The sequence below is a fragment of the Pseudopipra pipra genome, chromosome 8 (genome assembly GCF_036250125.1).
Source record: "Pseudopipra pipra isolate bDixPip1 chromosome 8, bDixPip1.hap1, whole genome shotgun sequence".
NCBI lineage: Eukaryota > Metazoa > Chordata > Aves > Passeriformes > Pipridae > Pseudopipra > Pseudopipra pipra.
Genome location: NC_087556.1, coordinates 21,761,901 through 21,774,429, shown reverse-complemented (window position 1 = coordinate 21,774,429; position 12,529 = coordinate 21,761,901). Strand labels below are relative to the sequence as shown.

Genomic DNA, 12,529 nt, shown 5'->3' with positions numbered 1-12,529 from the left:
TTCTAGGGACTTATCCTATTACTATTTCATAACATGGCATAACATAATATCTTCATGTTTTCTTCATGAAATCTACTTATTCCAAGTAGTTTTGATGAAGGAGAAAGAAAAAGACCAGTGCTGAAGCACTAGCGCTTAAAAAAATTAAATATTAAAAGACATTATCTGTTGACTTAACATTACAAGCACTTTTTCTACTTGTTAAAATTTAGTTTGTAAACAAGACCATGCTGTACATAAAAAGGAACCATTTCCTGTTTAAAATGACAGATGTATGGTTACTTTTTTACAAAACACTACATTGTTATGCATCCAAGCTCCAATTACAATTTTAATAATTAAAAACATTCCACAGTAAATAAAGAGTATAATACATTCCCATCCAGACTACAATAATACGTTTTCAGTTTGGGGCACATAAAGTGAAAAGAAACTTGGAACTTCCTATCTGATAACCCAGGTAAAAATTTTAACATATTACACACTGTTGTAAACAAAACCAGAACAAGAACTTATTGCCCCCTGCAGTTCTCTGACAATCTCTGCACTATCACAAAGTCCTCAAAAATATTCACAGGGATTATTTCCTTTTCACTGTAGCTATACTCATGTTTTACTCTATGTTATTTGCAGTATCTTTAGCTCGTCAAATACTGTTAAGTTGGTTTATTGTATTTTGCCTTATAAAGCTTCACATGACTGAAGGAAACAAGAAAAATGCAGAATCCTGTTTTTTATGAAACTCAGTTGAGAATAATTCATATAGGATTATTATAAACAAACCACTCCAGAAGAACATTATTGAGATTGCAAAATCAAAGACATGCAATTTAAGAAATCTCAGAATGTGGTTGATTGAATTTTAACCTTAATTCAATTTTCCTATGTATATGCATAGAGACTTCTTTTTCTTCAAAGAAATACTGCTTATTTCAAATCCTGTAATACTCTTAAGCTTTGTTCACTAGGCAGGAAATGTATTGTGCTACATGGCTAACAAATATTTGCTGACAGCACTGACACAACCCTGAGTTGCAGGCCAATATGGGATCAATCGGTCTTAGGAAAATGAGCTTTTATAACCTCTATCTGTTCTAGCTCCCTGTCTTCACTACTTCCCTATACAAGTTGTTGATCTCTCCCCTCTGATTTCTAATGTTAATTCCAAGCTCTACTCATGCCATATTCAGAGTTAACTCAGTTATTTGGGGCAATTGAAAGTTTACCCATTTCTTCTTGCCAGCTTAGAGCATTAGCCTGATGAATTTAATTTATTTTTCAGTCCATCAAACTTCCATTCATATCTCTTTCCTGTAATTTTTTTTTCATGCCCCTTTTCAGTCTCTTCAACCAACCCAGATGCCTGCAGCTGCTAATTAAATATATCCTTTCCATTCCTCATAGCTTTTTCCAGCCACTCTGCACTTCCTTATCAAATCTGTACATCCACCACAGACTTCCCATTCTGACTCCCACTCCATGTGCCTTTTTCCTCTCTGGCCCTTGGCTCTTTCCTTTTCCAGCCTCCTCTCTACCTAGTTTCTTCTCAATTAACTTCATTTTTCTTGTAACAGAAAATATGAGATTATGTTACCTGCCCCACATTGTTACCCCGGCACACTCGCTGAATAATTGAATTAAAACAACTGAAAATTGTTGGCTCTGTACTGCTCTAGAAATTAAAATTAATAAAAAAGTATAGTCGAATTATTGAGGATCTGCATCTACTTACGCATTTTGAGAGAGCTCTTTTCATTAGCAATAAAGGTTTCACTGAACTGCTCAAAAAACACACCAAGCAGAGGAAACAACAATTAGGTATATTTATCTTTGTGTTAGATGTACAGCTTCCTATTAAAAAGATATTAAAGGTAGCTAAATATATGTATATATATATATGAATTACGTGCACATTTTGTAAAAGCAAAACAATCATATGCTGTATGTGAAACATTTAAAATACTAAGAGAACATTGAGGAGAAGCACAGTTTTGAAGAAAATGCATAATAATTTTTTTATTTAATTTAATAATTTTATAATTTTTTAATTTAAGGAAGAAAGTAGATTATTTTGATTCTTAAATTTAAAAAGAGACCAGGTACTAAAAAGAACAAATCACCCAAATCACATACACAATTTCCACTTTCCTGAGAGAGAGAAGAATTGGGACATAAATGAAGGTATGTGGAACTGTTTACAGTGACTCAGTGTTTAATTATAGTAATCACAGAACCAATTAGGTTGGAAAATACCTATGAGATCACTGAGTCCAAACTATGACCAAACATCACCATGTTGACTAGAACCACGGCAGCAAGTGCCATGTTCAGTCTTTTCTTAAACACCTCCAGGGGCAGTAACTCCACCATCACCTTGGGTAGCCCAGTCCAATATCTAATTGCATTTTTGGTGAAGAATTTCTTCCTAATGTCCAACCTAAACTTCCCCAGGAGCAGCTTAAGACTGTGTCTTCTCAACCTATTGCTATTTGCCTGGGAGAAGAGGCCAACCCTCACCTTGCTATAACACACTCTCAGGTAGTTGTAGAGAGCACACTGGAAATCAATATTATAAACTTTGGATCTTTATGTTTACTGTATCTTTAATACAGTCATTGTTGCAGACATCTAAAGCAAACTCTGCAGCTGCAGAATGTTTAATACATCAAGATGTTCCCAAGGCTGATTATATCACCATTATAACTCTATAATTTTAGAGCAGCATCTGACAAAATAAGACTATAACATCCAACTTTTAAAGAATCATAAAAAATGTTTCTTTAACTGTGCAAGTACTTTTGCAAGCATCTTTTTTCAATGAAAGATAGTGTGGAGTACACGTTCTTGGATGACACAAACCAACTTAAAAAGAGTAACTATTGAATAGACGGTTAAACACATGAATATTACACAACTTTATGTAATAAAATGAGGTTATAGAACAATAGACAGCTCTTCTTCCTGGTGATACATGTTTTTGAGAATTATCATATTGGGTAGTGAAAGAAAAGAATCCGTGCTTGGAAAACAAAGCTGGCTTTTTATCTGGAAAGTTCTGGAAAGTCCAGATAACTACCCGGCCATCTGCAATCAATTTGGCTTCCTCGGAGCTGTTTCCATCCTCTAAGCCAAGCCACCACATGGACATATGAACATAACTTTTCACACCAACATGGTCACTGTCAGGTAAGCCATGTTTCACAATAAAAGCCACTGGCTTGTAACTGTAAAAGCCACAACACAGACTTAGACTCAGCCAGAATAAAAATTGAATATCATGAGGGATGCTAGAAGATCGAGTAAGTTGCCAGGCATGACTGGATGGGCTACCTCCTGCAAACATTGTGGTTGTCTGTGAAGCAGCTACTCTGGCAAAAGATGGGCAGTAGCAGAACTCAGCATGCTTACAGACACTCTGAAGCCAGCTCATCAGAGCATTACAGTCATAAAATAGTAATTTACTGAGACTGTAATCACCACTGTAATTTGGCTTTAGAGATATATGCAAAGGCAGACAGGGTAAGCCCTGTCTGGAAAGTTAGTTAGGTTTTTCCTAAATAGGAATTCATTCTTCAGGCAAATGGCAAAAACTGTGCAATAGTGATGATGACTATTGAATGCACATGAGCTTCACAATGTGGAAGAAATCCAAAGATAAATTACCCCTTTCATGCTTATAATGGTTTCAGGAAGAAAAGTAAATATTCTCAGGAAAAAAGTAAATATTCTCTTAAAAAAGTTGGGATCACAGAATCTTACTATATTCAGTGTAATTGCACGGCAGTTAATAGCTTGCAAAGCTGGGTCCCATTACAAAGTTTTTGGTGCCCCTTGTGAGTTTGTTATTCAGAACAGTTATATAAACCACCTCTCTTGTTATTCAACAACTAAATAACATTTAATGACATTCAAATTCACACAAGGTTTTTTAAATGCAAAATTGTCATCAATCATCAATCAGTCATCTGTATAATGTCATATTTTTTCCAATATTTCTCTAGTAGAAAACATTAAGGGAGCTATTTTCCATCTTAAATTTACATAGGACATAAAATTAATAACTGCTTTCTGCTCCAATGACTCTTCAAAATAACACTGAGCTCATGACCCTTCTCTTACAAAAAAACATCAACCTACAATGTCAGTGCAAGAACATTCATATGCTAATAATTCAATTAGTCTATTATACTCTAGGAAACCCATCTATTCTTTTGCAAAAAAGCAATGTTAATTATTTACATCATTTCATTTTGCTGCCATGAACTGCATAAAATAATAATTGGACTTAAAAGTGATTTTCTGGAATATCGTGGAAATATATGGGTTTATATAAGATAAAAATCAGAATTTAGAAGACAAACTCAATCCTCAGAACCCACAACAAGTTTGAGGATCTCCAAGGTGAGGGAGAAAGACGCTTTCTACATGGCCATGATCTAGCCATGAAGGTGTCCCGTGTGCCAACCCTAGAAATGTCCTGCCACAAAACAGAAATTGAGAAAAGTACTTGAACCAATTTAATGCATCCAGCCCACCCCCCACCCCCCCATGGCTCATTCAGCTTAACTTACATGCTCAAAAGATAAAAATTTAAGGAAATATATCACTCAGAACTTCTGGAAAAATTGAAATAGTTCCTGATTTATGCAAAGCTGGCTCTCAGTAACTGCTGAATAGTAAATGGCATCAAGAAAAATAAATATACTCTGAATGAAAGGAAAGAGCAATAGGGAATCCCACTGCACCTGAAACCCTATGAAGTGAGGAAGTTTTAAACCACTTCCTTTACTCTGAGGAATAGTTTCCGAATAGTTACCAAAATGTAAAAACAACAACAACAAAAAGAAGTTTATTTTCATAGAGGTTCTGAAGTATTTGGAAATGGTACTAATTTTTAATTAATTCAGATAGAGGGTTTAGTTAGGAAGCAGTAGTAAAAAAGGTTGATAAATCCTGCATTTTAAAAAGTCAGATTTATCCACAGTATAAGTGGTAGGGTTGAGCTTTGCATAGAACAGTAGATCTTTCAGAAGCATCTTCTGTAGTTAAGTTTGGAGCATCCTCACAGCAAGCTGTACTGAGAAACACAATATATAGATTTTGCTCATTGAGAACCACTAGAATTCAACTTCCCAGGATTCCCAGAGAAAAACGGTTGTAGGGAACAGCATTTCTACTTAACACATGTATAGTCACACAAGCATAATATCCCATTACCTTTTGAACAGATGTAATCAGGAAAACACTAATGAATTTCAGTTTGTTGGAATTTTCCTACTCACCTAAACCTGGGTGTGCCATAAAAATGATGTAATTATAAAACTATTGCCCTGAAAAAAACCCCACAATTCAATAGCATCTAGTTTACCAAACACTTGAAAAAATCTAAGTGTATTTGAACTCCTGCCAGCTTGCATATCTTCTCAATAAGTTACTTGACAGGCTACTGGGAGTCTGAGTTGAAATAAGTCATTTTAAATACTTCAGAGCCAGGATCCCCAGAGTTTATTGGCTCCATGAGCCTGGAGCAGCCAGCCAAGTGAGCACCTCAGAGCTTGCAGCCCCAAGAGCTGTCTGATCTTTGGATGTTTGCAACAGTCTGATCTGTGGATTGTTTCCAAAGCTGAGATTCAGAAAGCAAATCCTTTTGCAAAAAGCGTCAACATATTGACTTTCCTTCTGATTAAGAGAACAAGCAAATTTTCATACTTGAAATTCTTCATTAAACATTTGTTTTTTCTCCAAGTTATAGGGAAAGGTAAAATGTTGAGTGATCAAAATCTTTTATCAGACTGAACTAGTTTATGCTGCGCTGGTCAACTACTTATTCTTACTGTCTCTTTCCATCATGGGAATTAGGTTTTACTGTCAGGAAATGAGATCAAGGAAGGCTAAATGATCTGCTTGAAACTACAGAGAAAACTTGGCTACACTGTGACAAAGTTGCAAGCTAGTAGTCAAATTTCTGGACCACCCTTCTTCCTTAGGCCATATCACAACAATATGTACACTCTCTTAAGCTCACACAGTCATCAAATGCCAAAATCCTTTCTCGTGTTGCCTTCTGACAAGCCAAATTCGGATTAAAAGAGGGATCAGAAATCATTCAGAGAACAGAGAACATGAAAGCCTGAAAGTTGTTTGAATATGCCCTCTGATGTCACACATCTGAACTGGTACGTGATTCTTTGATTGCCTGTAATCTTGCCAGTTTACCAGCCTGACACAGCACCCAGTTACAAAGTGGTTCAAGAAAAGACAAGTGTACCAGGCAAGGGGGGACCTACTGCAGAGTACAAAAAGGCGTGAGTGGGGTAGGTGGCCTCCAGCCATTACTTCCAGGCTGCACATGATAACATGCCTTCCACACATATTAGCAGCTGTTCTTGATAGTTTTCTCTGTGGATCCAAAACACTAGCAGTATGTGCAAAATTTACACAGAAGTATCAGAGTGATTTCGCTGTGCCCTTGAGACATTTCCAGGTTCAGAGCCCGGACAGCGCACAACCCTGAAGTACTGATAGATAAAACATCACATTGTTTCCAGCCTGCTCCTTCAACTGTATATATGCACACACACTGAAAACTGCAGTTCAGACGGGGTACTGATGGACACATTACATTAAAAAATGAGATCAGCATTTGCACTCTTACTAGCTCCTGATTAGGTCTAGACACAATGCATGTTGTAAAAAAAAATTCTTTATAGTGTGTTAAGGGATAATTGACCCTCAAGCCAACACGGAGGATTGTCAAAACAACCAGTGATCCCACAGTTTCCAGGTTAAGGACCTTAATTTTTCTGAGGAAGAAGCTACAGTTCAGCTGATGAATTATGGTTTGCATAGAAAAATTAAATTCTTTTTTCCAAAAGCACTTCTACTTGACTTAGAGAGCATATTGTTCATTCACGAACCAGGAAAGTTTTACAATGAGAATTTTATTGGCCTGTTCATAAAAGTGTCATGCCAATTGTAACAGCAATAATATTATAAGACATTGGGAACACACAATTTCTCTTTCTTCCTCATGACTGATCAACAAACTCCATTCTATAAGAGTGGGGATCATAGTAAGGTTTGACCCCCAGTTGATGTAAATCACAGAAACTACATACTTCAGGTTGGTATATACCAGTGCTGATTTCCACAGCTTTAGTACACACTTCTAAAGAGACACAGATTTGGACATCCACTCATCTGTTTATGTAAGAGAGGTTGACAGATAATTGATAGGAAATTTTCAATTTTTTTGCCATAATTTTCCTACCAAAGGAAGATCTACAAAATGCCCTTTTTACTACAGAACTGAAAAAATCATTAGTTTGATAATTACACACTGTCTTACAAAACCAACAAATATATAAAAAGAGTCACACTAGAAAGAAAAAAATAAATCAAGGCTGAGGAATAATTTCACAGTGTAACTTTGTAATGAGTCCCAGGAGAAAATATCTGTTCCTTTTGTTCCCCTCTGCAAAGCTACGTAATTGATTCCTAACTGTTGTGTTAATGCTCCCTATTCCTGTCAGAATCCCTTTGGAAATACATTAAAGTAACCAGGACTCTCTCCTGATGCAAGTCCCTTTGAACGCTGGGATCTGGGATTCTCTGACACACATCACATTTCAGGCAGTGGGCCAGTGCAAGCTTCAGTGCCAAAGGGCTGATAAATATTAATATAGAAGCATAAAGTATACTGAATTATATATTGGAATGTAGAACAAATCAGGAAACTGTTTTCTTTTATAACGAATGACATTCTCTTACAAACACTGTTACATTCCATCTGAAAAAACCTCAACAAAGTGTATTTGCTATAGCATGGTTTATTATCTTCTTATACCAGCTTGCAAAATTTTAAACGATGACAGGCAAGTATTTTCAAGTAAAGGATTTGGTCTTCATCAGGACCAAGAATTAGTTTGACTCTCCCTGACCTTTCTATCCCTTTTGCTGTACACACACACAGACTAATAAAAGAAGAATGAAGCAGAAAGGATTTGGCCCAGCTCCCAAATTATATCCCAGTCAATAGCCCAGTGACAGTTAAGAGAGTTGTGTGCAAAAGTTTGTCTGCCTGGACAGAGCAGGTGACATAAGGTAACCTCTCTTCAGCAAACAAGGAGAGAAATATGGAAAAGATGTGATTCAGTTTTTACCTATGGTGTCAAATTAACCTTAATTAAGACTGTGTTGAGGGATCTTGAGTAGCTTGCACAAGGGATATCTGCTTCCTGATTGTTTTTAGCTTCGAGAAAAGAAGATTTCCTGCCACGAGGAGAAATGTCCTTATGAAAGACATATGCTCATGTTCCAATCAAATTTTAAAAGGTGGTACAGATAAAACATCCTCTGTTTTAGTATTTTAATTTTTAAAGAAAAGCACTAGAATTACCATAAAGTAGATTCTCTACTCTTCATGATTGAAAAAAACCCAAAACCAACCATAAACATTTCATGATTTGGGCATATGTTCCCTTGTGTAAAATTGCTAATTATTTTTATCCCTTACTTTAAGCTTACTAACCTGCTGATGCTAAAAATTAATCAACCTTGGCAGCCACACAACTTACTGCAAACTTTTCCTCTTCCACTATGCATCATCATCTCAAATTTCACAGTTACAGACATCATAGCTGTATTCTGCACATTTCTGACTACATTACACACTGAATAGCAGTGGGGAAGGCTTTTTTATTAAAAATGTCATTTCTGGGACTAACGTAATACAAAATTGGAAAGCTTAAAATAATTTTTAAAATTATTTTAATTTAACACATTAGATTATAAATATTAGAATACTTGCTGAGAAATTGTGTCCCTGCTTCTTGTTAGAATGACACTACTTGATAAAAGATTGCATGTTAAGGAGATTATAACTTCAAGTCCTGCCTGGTCTGAAATTTTGCATACTGCATATGTGGACTTTCTTTGTGGAAAATTTCAGATAATGTAATTTAGCTATTTTTGAGACTGCAGCAGAAAGAAGAACAGCATTCTGCTGTGTCAACAGATTAACATGACTTCTTGTTTTGAAATCTGTAGTACATCTGTGGTTTACAGCAAAAAAATAAAATGTGGAAGTAAACTGGCTGCGTATGGGATTAAATAAGAAATAGTAGACTTAGATACTGTGTGTGTGTGTCCATGATGACAGATGGACATTCGAAAGCAGAGTCCCTCCCAGAAAGGGACAACTGAGCTATTCAAGTACTTCATTTGATATATGGAAATCCTAGATTAAGGATTTTATGGTCAAGATACTTGAAATTTGCCCTGAAGGTTTGGTCTGCTTTTGTGGGTTTGATTTAGTTTGAGTTTTGGGGTTTTGTTTGTGTTTTTTTTTTCTTTGCCCTTGCCAAGAACTCCTGTGTTATAATAAGGAATAAGGAAAATCTTTTAAGTTGCAGTTCACTGAGGAATTGAAGAAGTGTAAGCTGAGACTCAAACATGTAGAAGGTGTGGAGACTGAGTTAAAACTAGAGCTGATGGTTTGGGGAAACATGACATGGATACACATATTTCTTCGTATTTTTCAAAGTCACAAGACAGATACTACACAAGAGAAATTTCAGGTCAGGCACTGCAAACAGGGGGCCCTTGAAACCAGTGAATTTTTTGGGCCTTAAATCTTTCTCTGCCTCAGCTCTTTACAAGAAAATTTGGGAAGACAAGAGCATCTTTCTTCCCAGAGGACATTGTGAAGATAAACTCATCATTTATCTGTGAAACATCTTGGCTAGTCCAGTGAAATACATATGGAAATTCACATTTTCTTTCCCAGAAGGACTTGAATGGTACACAGATATAAAGCCTAAAGACAATAAAAAAAAACCAATACTGATTGATGTTGTTAATGAATGAATGGTGTCCATTTTGCATCTATGAATGTCTCAGGGCTCCAGGTAAAAGCAGTAGATATGATACATACTCATACACCAAGCAGGAAAATTTTGCTGCACACAAAAAAATAACACTGGCATTTCTTAAATTCTCTGGTTTTCCCTAGTGCAGTTATCTGTTACACCCCAAAAGCTACATAACAGAGCACATCATAACTTGCAGATAATAAATCTGCCATAATGTCAAGACAGAGTTTATGTTTTGAATATTTTCAAAATATATAAGACAGGCAGAAATAAACTGACATCATTCTTGAGTTTGTGAAGTAACTTTCCCCTTGGACATTTGATAGCATATTTATCAATTATGCGATTTTATGTTTTCATCTTAAGCATCTAGTATTGACAATTGTTGGAGACAGGATACCTGACTAAATGGATAATTAGCCTAATAATTTCCCCAGATTTCTACGTGAAATGAGGATGCTATAGCATTTGAACCTGAAAGCACATATGGAGACAACTGAAATGGAGTGATGGTTTAGATCACCATAAACAAGCAATGAGACAATACTGCATGTAAGTAGGGATGCTAAAAGCAGTCTCCATTCTATAAGGAATATATAGGAAAGATTAATGTAAAATCTTGACATGGTACTTTTGCCTTCCCCTATAATGACATCAATAAACATCTTCAAGATTGATTTTTGCTTATTATTTAAATGGCCTGACACAGACACTAATACAAGTACAGACATTAAGCCAGATAAAAGCCAGACCAGTATTACTGCAGCCAAGAGCATTAATACCAGAAATTATATCAAATACTACCCAGACTGGCAAGCCTGACTAAACAGAATTCTACAGAGACTTCTGGATGCAGGGCTTTAAAAGCAGGATGATCCCTGATCTCCGCTTAGTGTTATACCCCGCAAAAACTTCCTCAAGACTTCCAGCTCAGCCTGTAGCCATCAATATCCCCTCTTCCTTTGAAATATTAGCGCAATAGTAGTTGAAATTGGTCCTGAGATACAGTAACGTTTCCTTCTGAAATGGGACAGTAAAGTATTTTTTAAAATACTTATAGATTAATTATCCTCCATTTTGTAAAGACTGCATAGTTCTTTCCAATCACCATTGTCTAATGTACTTTTCTTGTTAAATTTCAGAAATTACCTCATCAATGCCAAGAAAAGGCTTCCAGACTTACTTGTTCAGATTTAATCAGGTTCTGTCAGTGCACCTAAATCTTGTGAAGGTGGGACTGTTTTACCACAAAATAGATAATCAAGCTAAAATATTCTATATACTTGAATATCAAAAATAAACAGGAAATGCCGGCTCAGAAATAAAAACACAACAGCTTTACTTCTGAGAATAAACAGTACCTTTCTCCTGTCATATAACCCGTGGTTATCCAATATCATCTTCCTTTCATGACTAGCATATCTCCGCAAATCACGTCCAAATTCCTGGGAAAGATACAGCAACTATCAGCCATTCTGACAAACCAAAATCATTATCCTTTGTATAAGAGTCCTAACACCAAACCATATAATCAACAAACTTGTAAAAATTACCTCTATTAAAGGACTGCGGACTGATAAAACTAATGATCTGAAAGGACAATATTTTGATAGGGTCCATCACTTCAGTTGGTTAGTTGGGCACACTATGAGAAAGTAAGCCTTTGATGGGCTCCCACAGACTGTAGGTGAATTAGCTCAACAGGAAGTAGAAGTTCAGTGAGGCAGAGAAAGATGAAGTCATTGCCCACTCAACCAGAGGGCCTCACACTGTGCATTTTTAGTATAGACACCCACCTAGAGAGTTGAGAAAAGGGCTGTTAAGTAGCCAGACACTTCCAGGATAAGAAAGGACCCCAAAGTTTGCAGAACTTAATCCAAGGTCCAAATAAACACATTTTGTTATCTCAGAAAGAAATGTGACTGAAGTAACTCATAAGCCCAGCAGGAGAACACATCAATTTCAACATTTTGCCTGGTCTAAACCCTCCTGCTTCCAATTAACCTGGGTAGAACAGAGTGGCAATGCACCTGTACTGCTTCCAGCACATCAAAAAGATCATTCAGAGCAGGCTCACGAGCTCTCCACTGTACCATGTAATCACTCCCTAAGAAAATGAACATCAGAAGGCAAGCATGTAGAACAGATTAAAAAAATAATTCTGTGTGGAGAGAGATTAATCATTTGAGGTTTGAGTTTGCATTTAGATAGAATTTTTTATTTTGAAAATAGTGTACTATTTTATATTATGCCAACTGACTACAGTGCTCATTGTGAAAACAGCTGTCATTTCAAGTTTTCTTAACTTATTAAAACATAAATCAAAATATTCTAGTTCAAAAGTAATGTGCAAATTTAAAATTTTTCCAGTGTTTACAATTTAAAACAGTCAATTAAAATGCAACTGAAACAAAACATTTTATCTAATCTGAAAAGAAGGATATCAAATTGCTTTCAATTTCCTACAAACCAAATTAAGTTCCAACTCAGAACATCTATTCCTCAAATGTTTAATTTCCTGTAAAACTCTATGACACTTTCCGAATCATCTCTCTACTCGGTAACCATTTAAATTGCTTGTTAACAGAAGTATGATACAAAAAGACAACATGACTGACTAAAAATCTAGCCCTCCAGTCCATGAACCTAAACACTAA

At 36.0% G+C, this 12,529-nt stretch overlaps 1 protein-coding gene across 1 annotated transcript in view; it reads right to left on the bottom strand.

Annotated features, from left to right (window-relative positions):
- The window catches only part of DNTT (DNA nucleotidylexotransferase), an 87,142-nt gene that overhangs the window by 13,062 nt on the left and 61,551 nt on the right, over window positions 1-12,529 (bottom strand). Inside the window, exon 10 of the mRNA XM_064662981.1 lies at window positions 11,234-11,317. Coding sequence (XP_064519051.1) covers window positions 11,234-11,317 — 84 coding nt within the window. The remainder of the gene's footprint in view (window positions 1-11,233; window positions 11,318-12,529) is intronic.